Source organism: Phyllopteryx taeniolatus, chromosome 11, assembly GCF_024500385.1.
Source record: "Phyllopteryx taeniolatus isolate TA_2022b chromosome 11, UOR_Ptae_1.2, whole genome shotgun sequence".
Classification (NCBI taxonomy): Eukaryota; Metazoa; Chordata; class Actinopteri; order Syngnathiformes; family Syngnathidae; genus Phyllopteryx; species Phyllopteryx taeniolatus.
Window position 1 is genome coordinate 17,890,028 of NC_084512.1, and position 15,563 is coordinate 17,905,590.

The 15,563-nt window shown below is 41.7% G+C and overlaps 1 protein-coding gene across 1 annotated transcript in view; it reads left to right on the forward strand.

Annotated features, from left to right (window-relative positions):
• lrmda (leucine rich melanocyte differentiation associated) overlaps nt 1–15,563 on the forward strand; it is a 305,490-nt gene that overhangs the window by 196,454 nt on the left and 93,473 nt on the right. The window contains exons 3-5 of the mRNA XM_061790519.1: nt 4,071–4,197; nt 7,942–8,081; nt 13,829–13,955. Of these exons, the coding sequence (XP_061646503.1) occupies nt 4,071–4,197; nt 7,942–8,081; nt 13,829–13,955 (394 nt within the window). The remainder of the gene's footprint in view (nt 1–4,070; nt 4,198–7,941; nt 8,082–13,828; nt 13,956–15,563) is intronic.

Sequence of the window (15,563 nt, forward strand, 5' to 3'; positions counted from 1 at the left end):
CTCATTAGTTTTGTTAACGGCAAGAAAAGCTCATTCGACTACTTTTTACTGCATCGCTTGAACTTTGCACTGTTTCCAAGCTGCACATTAAAACAAAAAAGAGGGAAAAAATTATAATAATGAAAGCACCAATGGGAACGCTGGCGAGCGGTATACTGCTTCAATCTCTGCTCTGTAGTTAATGCTGGATGGGACTCAGTGGCTGCTCGCTCCCCTGGCTGTGAATTTAACTGATTAAATCAGCCAGTGCACGCAGCGGCGGTGACATGAAAACAACAATTAATAAGGCTCCCCCCTGTGTCATGCGGCTCCCTTTAACCAAGCAGCTAATAACGTAACCCACAGGATTGCATCAGCCACACACACACACACACACATTTACAGGTGGCAAATAAGGAGCAGCCAACAAAATCGTGTTTGTCCAATGTGGTGCCAAACTACACATTAACACCGATTACACTTGCAGATTAATTGCATGTTTTTGAGAACTGTATGTCAAGTCACATACAGTACCTTCACTGTGCTCTGAAGTTCAAACATGATATTCCAGTTCTGCCATGAAAAACTGCACTAAACTGACCCAAGAGTAGAAAAAAGTGTAATACAATTTTTAGTCCACATATTGGATTACTTTTTAAGTTAAATTCCATTTTAGCATGCCTAAAATTACCACTTCTGATGGCAGTAATCATCCATCCATTTTCTATACTGCTTATGATTCATTTTATTTTTATTTTGTGACGTTCTTTCCTAAACAGATGATGCACTGTTATGACAAAATATGTCTAATGTCCAAATGACATACAGTATAACGCATGTACCGCTCATAGTACAAGTCCAAGAATCTATTACAATAGCTGGTGAAATGTCACGTAGCTGTGTGAGCGATAGCGCTCTGGAGCTCTTTCGAATCAGGTTTGAGTGGTATGACACAGACCATCAGTCCAGAAAGTAGATTTAAAACATACATACTGTGTTAATTTGTTCTTGAAATGCTGCTGCTAGTTCACTAGTTGCTATTAGCTTTCACAGCCGGTCCTTGCACCGGAGTACAACAGCCGTTGATGGTCAAATGTCTGTTTGCGATTTGACAAAAAGTTTAACCTAAGGACTTACCAATACTGTAATAGAGACAGCATTTTGAATGCAACATTAGAAGGGTGAGAAAGTTGAATATTGACTACATTATTGTACTGAATTATTGTCAGGCACTATGAGTAACTAGGTTGATTTTAAAAGTAATAATGAGACATTGAATTGTTGTTTGAAGTTGAATATCGCTGCAAATTCCATCCAATAATATTTTTTCTATAGTGGTTGTATTCATTAGGGTTGTGGGTGAACTGGAGCCTATCCCTGGTCGCCAGCCAATCATAGGGCACTCAAACAACCATTCATGCTCACGTTCACACCTATGGACAATTCTATGGAGTCTCCAATGAACATAAAATGCGTGTTTTTGGAATGTGGGAAGAAGCCTGAGACCTGCAGAAAACCCACATAAGCATGGGAGACCATCCAATTTCGTCACAGGTAAAGCAGAGTTGCGATTCAAACGTCAAACCTCAGAACTGTGAGGCACACACACTAACAACTCGGCCATCATGCTGCCCGCCTGCAAATTCCACTATTCATTTAGTACTTCATGCATTTCCCAACTCGTTTTACCCTTTTCAATATGAAAGCGTGGTTGTTTTATCCATGTACTAATCGCAAGGTGCTGTATGGTTGATATTGTGACTCGTCCCTGGTTCACAGTATTGCTGAGCAGCATCATATAAAATAAAAGTGGCGCATCTGCGCGCACATCCATCTTGTGTGTTAGTCAGAAGCGATAAGAGCTTGTCAGCCAACAGCAATACCGGCTATAGGTGCTGTCAGTTGCCGCTGTGTGTGTTTTTAACTGTGTCTGTTTGTGTGCAAAAGTGGATAGACGCCTTTTGAAATGAGGCATCAGTCTACCTCGTTCACAGTCAGCAGCGAATTGCTGATTTGTTCATTTCCGTGTGGGACAGTAGCAATTTTTTATTTCTTGTTTTTTGCTTTGTAGTTCAATGTTGCAGCCAATTTGTCTGCTGGGTGTGTGAGGTGAAGTTTGTTCATAATAGAATGAAGAGCAGTTGAAGTGGATGTCTGTTGGAATAGAAATATTCAAAGCAGCATCCTGTTTAACTTTTTTTCATCTAAATTCGGAGCATGCACACATTTTGTGTTTATATCAGTACTTGAAATATCAACATGGGGCAAAAACTGTATCTCCCCCATCAGTTTTAACATAGTTGTAACTGAAAAATCATGATAATTTACTGTCATAAAGTTGATGTCCATCCATCCATCCATTTTCCATACCGCTTATCCTCACTAGTGTCACGGGCGTGCTGGAGCCCATCACAGCTATCTTCGGGCGAAAGGCGGGGTACACCCTGAACTGGTCGCCAGCCAATCGCAGAAAGTTGATGTCAAATGCTAAATAATTCATTCTGCATAGGTCAGCCTGGCCAGAGGTGGCAGTGTTGCTCACTTTGTTCTCACAATGATGAATAGTGGAGTTCAGGCTTTAGAAGGCTTTCATTGAAATGTTTATTCTGATTTCTTGTAACAGCAAGATTATTATTTTTTTTTTGTACTGCATTAACTCTTCAAAAATATTGATTGTATTTATAATACTGATATTGTCACTGTCCAATAAAAATATTTGTTCTCCAAATTTTCGTAGTTTTTTTTTTATATCTGAAACATAGACATTTAATTTTACAGCGAAATAACACTTGAAATGGTGGAAAAAAATGTTTTTCTTTTTGCTCCTGTCCATGATAAATGTAACTTTTTTTTTTCTTCAAATGAGATACTACTTTTGGGGTTAGGTTGCAAGAACATATTAAAAGTTGATGATAAATTTTACGGTACAATTAATAACTGGAGGGTCTCCAGTGGGATACATTGTGGTCATTAACATTTCCCGTTATCTGCATGTAAATCGCCAACAAAAATGCTCTTTTGGAGTTGTTACTCTGAGTGAAGTCACGTCATAAAAGTGAAGTCAACATTTTAATAGTCCCGAGTGGACCCCGCAGCATTTTTTTTAAATCCTCGCTTTGCCAATGTGTTGCTTTCTTTTCCATGATGAATATTGCACACTGTACCGCTCCCTGCCTTCCATTTGCAGATTCTCACGATAAAGTTCTCATATTGACGCAAGTCAGAATTTGTTAACGCTGCATCTGTTTAGACGTCACTGTGCCTTTGCGTAAGCTGCGCGATGCTGCCAGAGAACATAGATGTACTTTTGTAAAGCAGGAGCTTCGATGACTGCAGTTATTGATGTACTTGATGAATAAAAATGCCATTAGGAATGCTCTTTAGATTGCAAAATCTATTGAGAGGTGTCATGCCTTCGTTTGATTTAAATGCCAATAAAGTCACCTCGGACACGTCCACACAGTGTTGAAGGATTGGACAGCACACACTGCCATTGTTCGCCTTTTACAGCTTGAACTTTGCACGGTCCTAATATTACTCCTGACACCACCCTTCATCATTTTTATGATAAGGCTGTGAATGTGTTAGTGCGTGTGGGTGGGGGTTGGCCAGGTCAAAGGGAAATGTGCACTGTCTCTTTAAGGTTTTTAAGCCTCTGAAGAGAAAAGTTTGCCTTCCATTCCATGTGCAATGGCGAGCGTGTTCCGCTTCCTGTGTGAAAATGATGGATGACAAGTTAAATTTGTGTCTGGGGAGTGAAGGTGAACTGTGACAGAGTGATTTGTCTTGGGAATGGTGGGTTGGGGTCAGGCAAAACTGGGTGCCTCAAGGCACAAGACATTGACAAATTCATCCTGCCCGCTGCATTTCTGAAGCCTTTTGTTTTGAATCCTGGCTACTCACAAGTGACCCCCATCCCTCATCCTGCCAGCCTCTGAAGGATGCCTCGCCATGCCAGGGGGAGCTCAGTGCCACTAATTCTTGTCATTCACCCCCCTCTGCACTGACAGGCCCGGACATAAACTCTTTCAACATGTGAAATATTTATCTCTGACCATAACCCGTCTTTTCCTGTGGCCTTATCATTGCAGGACCCTGGCAGGCCTCAAAACGTTCACTGAGCTGGAAGAGCTGGTCGTCGACAACAATCTGCTTGGGAATGACCTCCGGTTGCCCAGGTTACCTAACCTGCACACCTTAACGCTCAATAAGAACAAAATATCCTTTCAAGAAAAAACACACTCTTCCTTAGTAGCAGTTTATAAAAATGCAGGCGTCGTCATCGGCTCTCTGTTTTGTTGTCTTGAGGAAACACTTTTAATGGCTTTGCTGGGCGCTTTTGTGTGGAGGAGCTCAACTGAGGAGCTGTTTCTGAGCCACAGGGACCTCTAGTGGAGTTGGATTTCAAGTCAACATAGTGCTGTTAAAGAGAATAGTGTTGAATCAAGTAATGAGATTGGTTTTTCTTGTTAATAATATCATGTTTTAATTATTATTATTTATAACTGAAACTTCCCGTAAATGACATTCTGCTGCAAAATGATTTGTGCTTCTGTCTTTGTACACTGAGGCTGGATTTACACAGCAGCTCCCAATTCCAATTAAGTACCCTTAAATATGATATTTTCGGGCCTTCTGTTAACATGTGGAGTGCTTAACACGTTTATTAGACAACCACTCCCAGCTACAGTGGGACAAAAAAGTATTTAGTCAGCCACCAATTGTGTTCTCCCACTTAAAAAGGTGAATATACCTCACCTATGAGAGACAAAATGAGGTAAAAAAAAAAAATCACAGTCTGATTTTTAAAGAATTTATTAGCAAATTATGGTGGAAAATAAGTATTTGGTCCGTAACAAAAGTTCATGTCATACTTTGTTATATACCCTTTGTCGGCAATGACAGAGGTCAAACGTTTTCTGTAAGTCTTCACAAGGTTTTCACACACTGTTGCTGGTATTTTGGCCCATTCCTCCATGCAGATCTCCTCTAGAGCAGTGATGTTTTGGGGCCGTCGCTGGGCAAGACAGACTTTCAGCTCCACAGGTTTTTTTAATGGGGTTGAGATCTGGAGACTGCTTAGGCCACTCCAGGACCTTGAAATGCTTCTTACAAAGCCACTCCTTCGTTGCCCGGCCGGTGTGTTTGGGATCATTGTCATGCTGAAGAGCCAGCCCGTTTCATCTTCAATGCCCTTGCTGATGGAAGGAGGTTTTCACTCAAAATCTCATGATTTTACATGGTCCCATTCATTCTTTCCTTTCCACGGATCAGTCGTCCTGGTCCCTTTGTAGAAAAGCAGCCTCAAAGCATGATGTTTCCATCCCCATGCTTCACAGTAGGTATGGTGTTCTTTGGATGCAGCTCAGCATTCTTTCTCCTCCAAACACGACAATTTGAGTTTTTACCAAAAAGTTCTATTTTTGTTTCATCTGATCATATGACATTCTCCCAATCCTCATCTGGATCATCCAAATGCTCTCGAGCAAACTTGAGACGGGCCTGGACATGCACTGGCTTAAGGAGGGGGACACGGCTGGCATTGTAGGATTTGAGTCCCTGGCGGCATGTTACTGTGTGTTACTGATGGTAGCCTTTGTTACTTTGGTCCCAGCTCTCTGCAGGTCATTCACTAGGTCCCCCCATGTGATTGTGGGATTTTTACTCACCATTCTTGTGAGATCTTGTGTGGAGCTCCAGATCGAGGGAGATTATCAGTGGTCTTGTATGTCTTCCATTTTCTAATAATTGCTCCCACAGTTGATTTCTTCACACCAACCTGCTTACCTATTGCAGATTCAGTCTTCCCAGCCTGGTCCACTTCTACAATTTTGTTTCTGGTGTCCTTTGACAGCTCTTTGGTCTTCTTGGCCATAGCGGAGTTCGGAGTGTGACTGTTTGAGGTTTTGGACAAGTGTCTTTTATACTGATAACGAGTTCAAACAGCTTCCATTAATACAGGTAACGAGTGGAGGACAGAGGAGCCTCTTAAAGAAGAAGTTACAGGTCTGTGAGAGCCAGAAATCTTGCTTGTTTGTAGGTGACCAAATACTTATTTTCCACCATAATTTGCTAATAAATTCTTTAAAAATCAGACAATGTGATTTTCTGTTTGATTTTCTCATTTTGTCTCTCATAAGTGATGTATACCTATAATGAAAATTACAGGCCTCTCTCATCTTTTTAAGTGGGAGAACTTGCACAATTGGTGGCTGACTAAATACTTTTTTGCCCCACTGTATGTGTCTCAGAAACCATCCGGCATCATGATGTGCTTTAATGTAGACTCAATTTCAGTGAGTTCTCAATGTTTTGCCATGTTGAATATCAAATTGAATTTACCTCTTGTATACCAAAATGTGCTTTACTATTTTTTTCCATTTTTTTAACATTGATTTGAAAATTCACAGATACCTCTAATATTTAGCATGGAAATATCATTTTGTTAACGAGCCCCTACATACTAGTATATTAACCAATGCCAAAACATAAAAACTGATTTATTCTTTTCATTTAGGGCAACTGCGGCATAAACCTTACATTGGGTGTGAGTCTAATACATTTGTGAAGCACTGTATTTTCAGTAAGCCATTTCAGATATCTCTGTGTTTAAATTTACATGCACAAATACACAACTACAACATCGGGCAGCAACAACACATTAATTCAAGATAATTACACTGTACTACTGTATGCAGGGAATGCGAAGGGTGGGGGGGCAACATGTCAAACGCCACACAAATTGTACACCAGTGCTGTTAGTTAAATACGTTACTGTGTTCTTAGTCATTTTGAATACATTCCATGGGTTCTTGCATGCATGAAAACTCATTTTGGTGTTGCTTTTTAAAATTTTTATAATGTACAATGAGTACATTGGGCTGCTTTTATACTTTGGTGTATTCAAAATCAAATATCAGGCGACCTCAACCTATTTTTTTTATTTTTACATTCCTTTTTAGCAATATCATTATTATAATGATAACCGTGATAATTTTGGTCATTATAATTGTGATAGGCTTTCCCCCCCCCATCTCTATACGGAACACAGCACTGTAGCGTTATATAAGTGCAGTCCATTTACCATTTATGTTTCTGCCTTTGGTATATGGAACCATCCATCCATTTTACATACTGCTTTCATTAAAAAAAAACAAAGATGTTTTCCAGTTTTTACTAGGTGGATGTGGTATAAATGTACACTGAGTTTCCATGGTAAAGGAGAAGTCAGCCATCCTAAAGCCGAGGCGTCGACACAATACAAGTCTGTTAATGATCAACTCAAAAACGTGTTAACTTCCCTTCTTGATTTCTGAACCGGTTCGGCAATGTGTCCTGTTTTCACTTGGCTTCCTCAGACCCCATCGGAGACTCACCTTCTCACACACATTAACACACACGTGCACACACTTCCAGAGTCAACATTAAAATGTGGGGCGTCTGGGACCGTGCACCGTCTTGGGTTGTGAAGTGGCAGGCACATGCTAATAGGCCAATTATGTACATCCTGTCGTGGCGCGCTGCCATTTTATAGCTCGAGCGCAGCATTAACGGCGTTGTATTTTGACACTTTCGGGGCTCAATTTTCCAAGTGAATGTATTAGTGATGAATGTGCCTGCTTTAGGGGCTGTTTGTTTTTTCCACGATGGGCAAAAAGTTTTCCACGGCGCAGCTCTCGGACTGTTTGAACCACAGGGCATCCATCATGTTGTCACTATTCTGCAGCCGGCCACCTAGGAAATGAAAGAGATGAAGAGAAAAGCAGCCAAATTGTGTGACTACTATACGCCAAAGCCTGCACCTTAAATTGGCCCTGTGTCGCACAAAGCTGGTGACTAGCTCCTTTGAGCACCTCCGTACGTGTGACAGTGATGTGTTCTCGGGCCGACCGGGCAGCGCTGTGGGTAGTAAATGCTAATGTAATTAACAGCGCTAGGTCCTTGACATCCGCCCTTTGACACCTGACTGATATTGAAGCACTGCTGGAGCACTTGGCTGACGTGACCCCGTCCCTGGAGTACCTCAGCTTGCTGGGCAATGAGGCCTGCCCAAACCAGCTGGTCAGCCTGGATAAAGACGAGGACGACTATCAGAGATACAGGTCAGTTCTCCAACTCCATTGAACCGATAGCTTTATATACGTAGCACCTTTCTTTTATAGCAGCAATACTGTCTTCATCTTACCTCAAAACTACAGAATGCAATTTCTGTAGAAATTGCTGGTGAATGCTGAAGCACTGACACCGAACTGAAATTCTGTGAAATGTGAATTGGTAGTTTAGGAATTTTCGGGGGAAAAAATTCAATTCTTGGAGTATCGTAAATAGTAGCCTGCAAGAACTGAACATTTTGAAGTTGAAATGGTTTGAATTAGAGGAGAAATGTGGAAGCACAAGGTCAGTCTGTAAAATGTCCTGTTTTATTTGGGCATTTTGTCATGGGAAATGTGAAACAATGAAAATATGTTGGGGTTTGGGGAATGTGAAAAATAATTCCCACTATCTTCTGAATGTGATGAACAGTTTGAAGTTGGAATGATTTGAGTTGCAAACAACTCAAATCATGGAAGGAGAAGTTTAATTTGGAAAAAGTCTCCATTTCAGTGGGATTTTTTTCATGGAATTGTGGGAATTGTAGGGTTGTTAAAAAAAAAATGTTCCCTGAATATTTTGATGCTGGAATGGTTTGAATTGGTTGAGACTGAGACGTGCAAGTTTTAGAAGGACAAAAAAGTGGCACTATAATAAAAACAAATTTGGGGTGGAATATTACACAACTAACCCTTCTTCACACAATAAATTTCATTAGAGTGATGGTTGATACTGATGGCGTAGCGTACCACTAAGATTACAGACATTTTTTGTAGCATCCATTTGAACTTACTATAAAGGTCAACAGACATTTGTTACAAAGTAGGATTTGTTTTAATAATATAATATATAATAATTAGCAAATATATGCAATATAAAGGGGTTGGTGTGGTTGGTGGTAGACGAGCCCAGACAGAACCTGTGTTAACATGACATAACGTGACTGTTCAGATTTGTGTGCAGTGCTGGTATGCTAAAACAATGTCTTCTGACATATGTAAAGCATGCACATACAGCATATATTAGTTTTGCATTTATGTACATTAATTGTCTTGATTTTGTTGCTTCCATTTGAAGTTAGCTAGACACCAGAAACTGATATTTGTTACAAGATATTGATTTTGAGTTACTGAAACAATAACAATGCATTAGCAACTAGTCTAATGTTACATCCAGTTTTGTACTTGTACAAAGTTAGTCGTGGGCTAATTAATTTCATGAGCTAGATAGTAACTTAGCATGTAATTTCAGACAATGTCTGTCGTATTCATTTGAGGTTAGCTAGGTACTGCTACATATTTTTGACTAGATAGATTAGGAATCAATAAAACGCTAATTCACTATATAAGAGACTGTGCCCTTTTTATGTGCCATGTCTTAACATTGCAGTAAAGAATTTGAACACGTGTGTCACGAATAACCCCAAATAACCTCAGAACTTGATTTGGAAAGGTTCTTTGAAAAGCCACAGCATTATTTCTCACCCGTGTTGTGTTGGAAAGATAGCTTTTTGTAAGTCACGTATTTGATGATGTCCTGTTCCCTCCAAACATTTCACAAGCAAACTGTACATTCGACCACATCGCTCTAAAAGCTTTGTCACGCGGCCCCTCTCTCCACTCCAGTTTGCAAAATGGATTTCATGTGCGACTACTCCCCACCACAAATGAGTGTTTACTAGCCTGCCTTAGCGTGGCAGTCGATGCATTAAACATCAAGACGGGCCCCGAGCCATGCAATATGACCACCATTTGTCAGGGTCCTTTACGTGAAATGTGATAAAAGGCGAAAAGCATACTCTCTTTTGTCTGTTTTAGCCCTAAGTGCTTGTTTCTGACTCTGTGTTGCCTATTAATCATTTAACACCCATGCTTTTCTTGAATAATATTTCACCTCCCTTTTTGTCTCCCTTTTACTTTCCCTACCCTGCTCACTTTTCCACCAGCATGCTTATCTTAGCTGGTGAGGAAAGCCGCTCGTATCTGAGTGACAGCGTCTACGCTCATGTAATGTAATATTCATAATGTGTCACATAGTCAAACATCAATTTGAGCGTGATGCAGATTCCATGTCTGACAAGGTTAGGCTATGTGCAGGTCATGACAGCAATGGGCCTTGGGCAATAAATAGCCGGGCCCGTGCCTCGGGAGCTCGTGGTCTCTGAAGTGGAGGCTCCTGGTGTGTTTCCTCCGTCCACCAATTAGTGCGATGACATAGAAATGTACAATTCATCCCCACTGCAGCTCCAGTGGTCAGCGGGGTGGTTAAATCTTCATCCATTCATAACTGGCCATACACATCCCCGGTGGCCTTTTGTGGTACTGCAGTAACGCGCACCACCTAATTTGCTAGTTGTGGGTGTCACCTTGCGTTTCATTCTGTGCCTTGCTGATTTTGTATTCAGTGGAACATCAAAGGTTAAACATTTAAGTGACGCTGGTCAACCTCGGACTTTTTCAGTTCAATTTTGTGTTTGGCAATGTTTCCACTGCTTGCGCCACATACACTGATAACACTCATTGACTGTATCCCCCGGCTTTGTTGTGAAGTGCTGCCTCCACAACTGAAAATATAATTGATGCTGTCAGTGGTTAGCTGCTAGGTGTTGTCATGCTCAAGGAAAACCATACTCGGCATTGGCCCCGCAGTAGATGGGGCAGAGTGAGCAGTTGCTCGTTTGCATGAAACAGGACCAGCCCCTCAAAGTGGGTCGACAGACTCCTGAGGATTACAGCAACGAAGAAGGTACAGTAACTGACTTCCCAATCAATGTGACTTTTCTCTCCCTTAGAAGGGTTACTAAAGGCAACTTTAAGTAAAGCTTAAGGATTAGTTCAAGAGACTGTATTTCTAGTACACTCACCTGTTGTTATTTTTTTATTCACAAAGCATCCATCCATCCATCCATTTTCTGAGCCGCTTCTCCTCACTAGGGTCGCGGGCGTGCTGGAGCCTATCCCAGTTGTCATCGGGCAGGAGGCGGGGTACACCCTGAACTGGTTGCCAGCCAATCGCAGGGCACATACAAACAAACAACCATTCGCACTCACACTCACACCTACGGGCAATTTAGAGTCACCAATTAATGCAGGTTTTTGGGATGTGGGAAGAAACCGGAGTGCCCGGAGAAAGCCCACGCAGGCGCGGGGAGAACATGCAAACTCCACACAGGCGGGGCCGGTGATTGAACCCGGGTCCACAGAACTGTGAGGCTGATGCTCTAACCAATCATCCACCGTGCCGCCATTCACAAGGCAATTTCAGTGTAATTATATAGTTGTGTGAAAATTTTGGACTCGTCTGTTTTTGAAGAACATTTTCTTTGAGTTGTCTGGTTTTGTGATGAAATGACATCAAAGATCTCTTTGTAAGACTTTTTCAAGAAAGGTTTTGATTTGATTTCCCCCAAATTAGTCTCTGAACCGCTAAATTGTGTATTAACCTAGAATACCCTAAATACCAATTATTAGCCTTACCCGGTAAACCAGAAAAAAAAAATCATTTTACTAAATTTACAAAGAAATAGAGATGTCTTCTTTTGCATTTGAACCCCATGTACTCAAAAGACTGGGGACTCCTGAGATGATTTGAGACAAAGTGAAGAAGATCGCAGATGCCTCTGGTATGGGTTGACTTGGGCAGTGTTTCCTCTAACTAGTAATTCCATCCAATTTCTCTTTTTGTCTTACTTTAACATTATCACCATAAACTAAAGCTTCTGTAAATACTGTGAAATAAAGCTGGAGAAAACTACTGGACTTGAGTGGATAGTGTCCTGTAAGAACTTCTCAGCCTTTTCAAGGTCGGCGCAGGCTCAAATCAGAAAAGAACTTGACAAAGGCCGACCAATCACGCTACAGTGGAGAGAACCCTTCAAATCACCGCACTGGCTCCTTATGATTGAAACGTTGACATGGACTTAGCCATCTCCCCTCATTCCCATCGCCATCATCTCCCCCCGTGCACATGCTCTACGTCCTTCTCCAGTTTCCACTTAGTTGCTGCACGTGCCCTTTTTTGGTCTTGACACGCCGCTTCCTTCTCGCTCTCTGCCAGCCTGTGAAAGGATGTGTTGTCATCTATGTATTCCCACCATTATCTTTTGATGTTTCGCCCCAACCCTCCCGCCCCCCACCCCGATGAAAGATGGAGTGTGTCTGAAAGCTGGTAGAGATGCTGTGATGCTGCCAGAATGACGGCTCTGGCAGACAGGCAAGCGTCTCCTTTCATGCTATTTATACGTCCGACTTCTTCTCATCACCTTTGAAGGTTATTACCTTCAAGGAAACATCATTAACGTTAATTCAGCATCACCCTTATATCTGAGTAAACACGACATCTTTTGTGGATGTGTGCATTTTAATAGAACTTGGTTTCAGTTAGCGTACCACTGTTTCTACCATTTTCTCGATAATGTCTAAAATACATCTTAATTATTATTTTCTTTATTACTTACTTTATGCCCTAACCACATTTTTTTTATTTTGGCAACATATAGTTTATATTTAGTTAGGATAAAGTTTCACTGTTGTCCGCAATTATCTCACAAGAATACAATGGGTAAAGCACTAAATGAAGTAAAATGAAATGAATTCATTAGTAAAACATAACATTTATAAAATAATATTTTAAAACTTAAAAATTGGTATACATCCATCCATCCATCCATCCATCCATCCATTTTCTACCGCTTATCCGGGTCGGGTCGCGGGGGCAGTAGCTTTAGCAGGGACGCCCAGACTTCCCTCTCCCCGGCCACTTCATCCAGCTCTTCCGGGGGGATCCCGAGGCGTTCCCAGGCCAGCCGAAGGACGTAGCCTCTCTAGCGTGTCCTAGATCGCCCCCGGGGTCTCCTCCCGGTGGGACATGCCCGGAACACCTCACCAGGGAGGCATCCGGGAGGCATCCGAATCAGATGCTCCAGCCACCTCATCTGGCTCCTCTCGATGTAGAGGAGCAGCGGTTCTACTCTGAGATCCTCCCGGATGACCGAACTTCTCACCTTATCTCTAAGGGAGAGCCCGGACACCCTGCGGAGGAAACTCATTTCAGCCGCTCGTATCCGGGATCTTGTTCTTTTGGTCACGACCCACAGCTCGTGACCATAGGTGAGGGTAGGAACGTAAATCGACCGGTAAATTGAGAGCTTCGCTTTTCAGCTTCGCTCCTTCTTTTAATTGGTATACATATGTTGCTTAAAGTATAATTTAAATATACACTATATTTTAAACATTTTATATATATATATATATATATATATATATATATATATATATATATATATATATATATATATATATATACACACACACACACGTATATTTGTTTTTCCTAGATTTTCAATTTTTTACCACCATCACAAATCAAACATAATAATAATAATAATGTAAAATTAATAATGGTGAAAACATTGAATATTTATGTTTTGCCCAAAACACTTTTCTTTTTAGTAAAGTAAAATAATATACCTGAAATATGTAAGTCAAACAAGTTAATTCTATTCATTTTCAGGATAAATATAATAATACTGAAAACAGACTATTTACAATTTCTTTTAACCCCTTAACAAAGAAAATGTAGTATTTTCAATAAAGCATGGCCATCATGTTTGTTACAAAGATTATTGCAGGACTTTCTATGTTTTTGGTTTACTTTTGGTGATAGTATTTGCTACAAAATTCTCATGGGGCCAGGTTGTTTGAGGCAACACAGTTTAGGACTAATTGTTTGTTTTTTTTCCCCCCTTACCGCCTCACAGGTATTTTGTTCTGCATAAGCTGCCGCAACTGAAGTTTCTTGACACCAGGAAAGTTACCAGAAAAGAAGTGATGGAGGCCCAAGCGAGAGGAGCGTTCATGAAGGTGGTCAAGCCCAATTCTGACACCGTAAGTTCTGATCATTTCCTGTTTGTTGTTTTTTTTTTTTTTTGCTTCACTTTACATTCCCTTTCTTCTCCATTGTTTTGAAATCTTCTTTCTTCTTCCCTAAACACTTGACTGTCAGTGTCCGATTAGAGAGGTCCTCTTCCTGTGCCCCCACTTAGAGAGTGTGTATCTGAGTGTGCAGTGTGTGTATGTGTAACTGAGTGTGACCACAGGCTGACCTGATTCCGTATGCATGAGCCCAGATCAAAGACGACGGGCGGCTGTCCGGTCGTGCTTGTGTCGGCGAGCGTGACATGGCTGGCGATTGGAGTGACAGCTCACGTACACGCCGCTCACCATCGCTTAATTATCCCGTTTCCCCCCCCTCAACCTCCCACTCTTGTTTTGGGCCACACAGACTAATTACAGCCGGGGATAAAACTGACTTCAAACCCCCTCTTTCGTTTTTGCTTGCCCTCTTCTGCCTCTTTGATAATGCAGTGCGAATGATCATGCCTCGCCTTGATTTGATCGCATGTAATTGTGAGGTCATGAAATATTTAGCTGCGCTTTGTCGTCTTAAGGTCTCAGGGGCTCTGTCTGGGAGCCCGGGAGGTAAAAAATGGATCCGTGGTAGGCGAATCAGAAGCACGAGGTTTAAAAGTGCACGGGGAAGGGAAATATTTTTCTTTCAGGCAGTCAGCAGGGAGAGTGTCGTGTTTTGGCATCGCTACGTTTCCCTCTTGATATCTCATGAAACACAGAAATAATTTAACCTCTGTGTGGCGTGTTTGCTAGATGGAAGAAAGTGGAATGAAAACAGTGTTCATCCACTTTATATAAAAAGAAACCAGGGACCTCTACAGTGATTTTGGCAGGCTGTAGTCGCTTTATGAGATTTTATTTACATAGCTTGTCAGCACGGGAGAAATGTTTGGCTGGGAGACGAAAGCAGAGATAATTACTGATTCTAGCTGACATGACGTGTGTGTCTTTGTGTCTTGGCGTCTTTGAACAAGCTGTATATAATTATTTATTCCTTATGCAAAGTAAAAGGTTACAGCTTTGACGCATCGGCTTCCTGCTGCACTCCCACTTCTTATATTTATATATTTCTTAAACCGTGTTCTCACTATTCCTCATTAGCTGAGTCTACGCCAAGCGTGCGGACACGCTCCCCGTCTGGGCCGAGGGACGTAGGCGCAGCCTTTCCGTACCATTTGTCTTGAGCTAGATGAGATGTGATGTGTCAACTTTTCGCAGACTCGATGAGCCATGAGTACCTCCCAGCTCTCATTGTCCACATCATCGGCGTGATTTGTGAGCTCGCCAACGGTGCAGGCGACCAATTAACAGCGAGCGAGCAGGAGAGCATAATTAGCTACTTGTTTGCTTTTGCGCCTCTTAAAGCAGGATGCTTCTCATAGCCGTTACACCGTGTGTGCAATTTGCCTCGTTACAGAGGATCATAATTAGCTGTCCGGCTAGCGTTAAGCGGTGCAAGTGTTGAGAGAGAGAAATACACCAGCAGCACTGATGTGACTTAAAAGGTTTGTCCATGTAGGGAGGAATGGATGGCACTTGGTTGTTTACTTGTAAACAAGTACCGTCTCATCCTCGTCTTAGGGG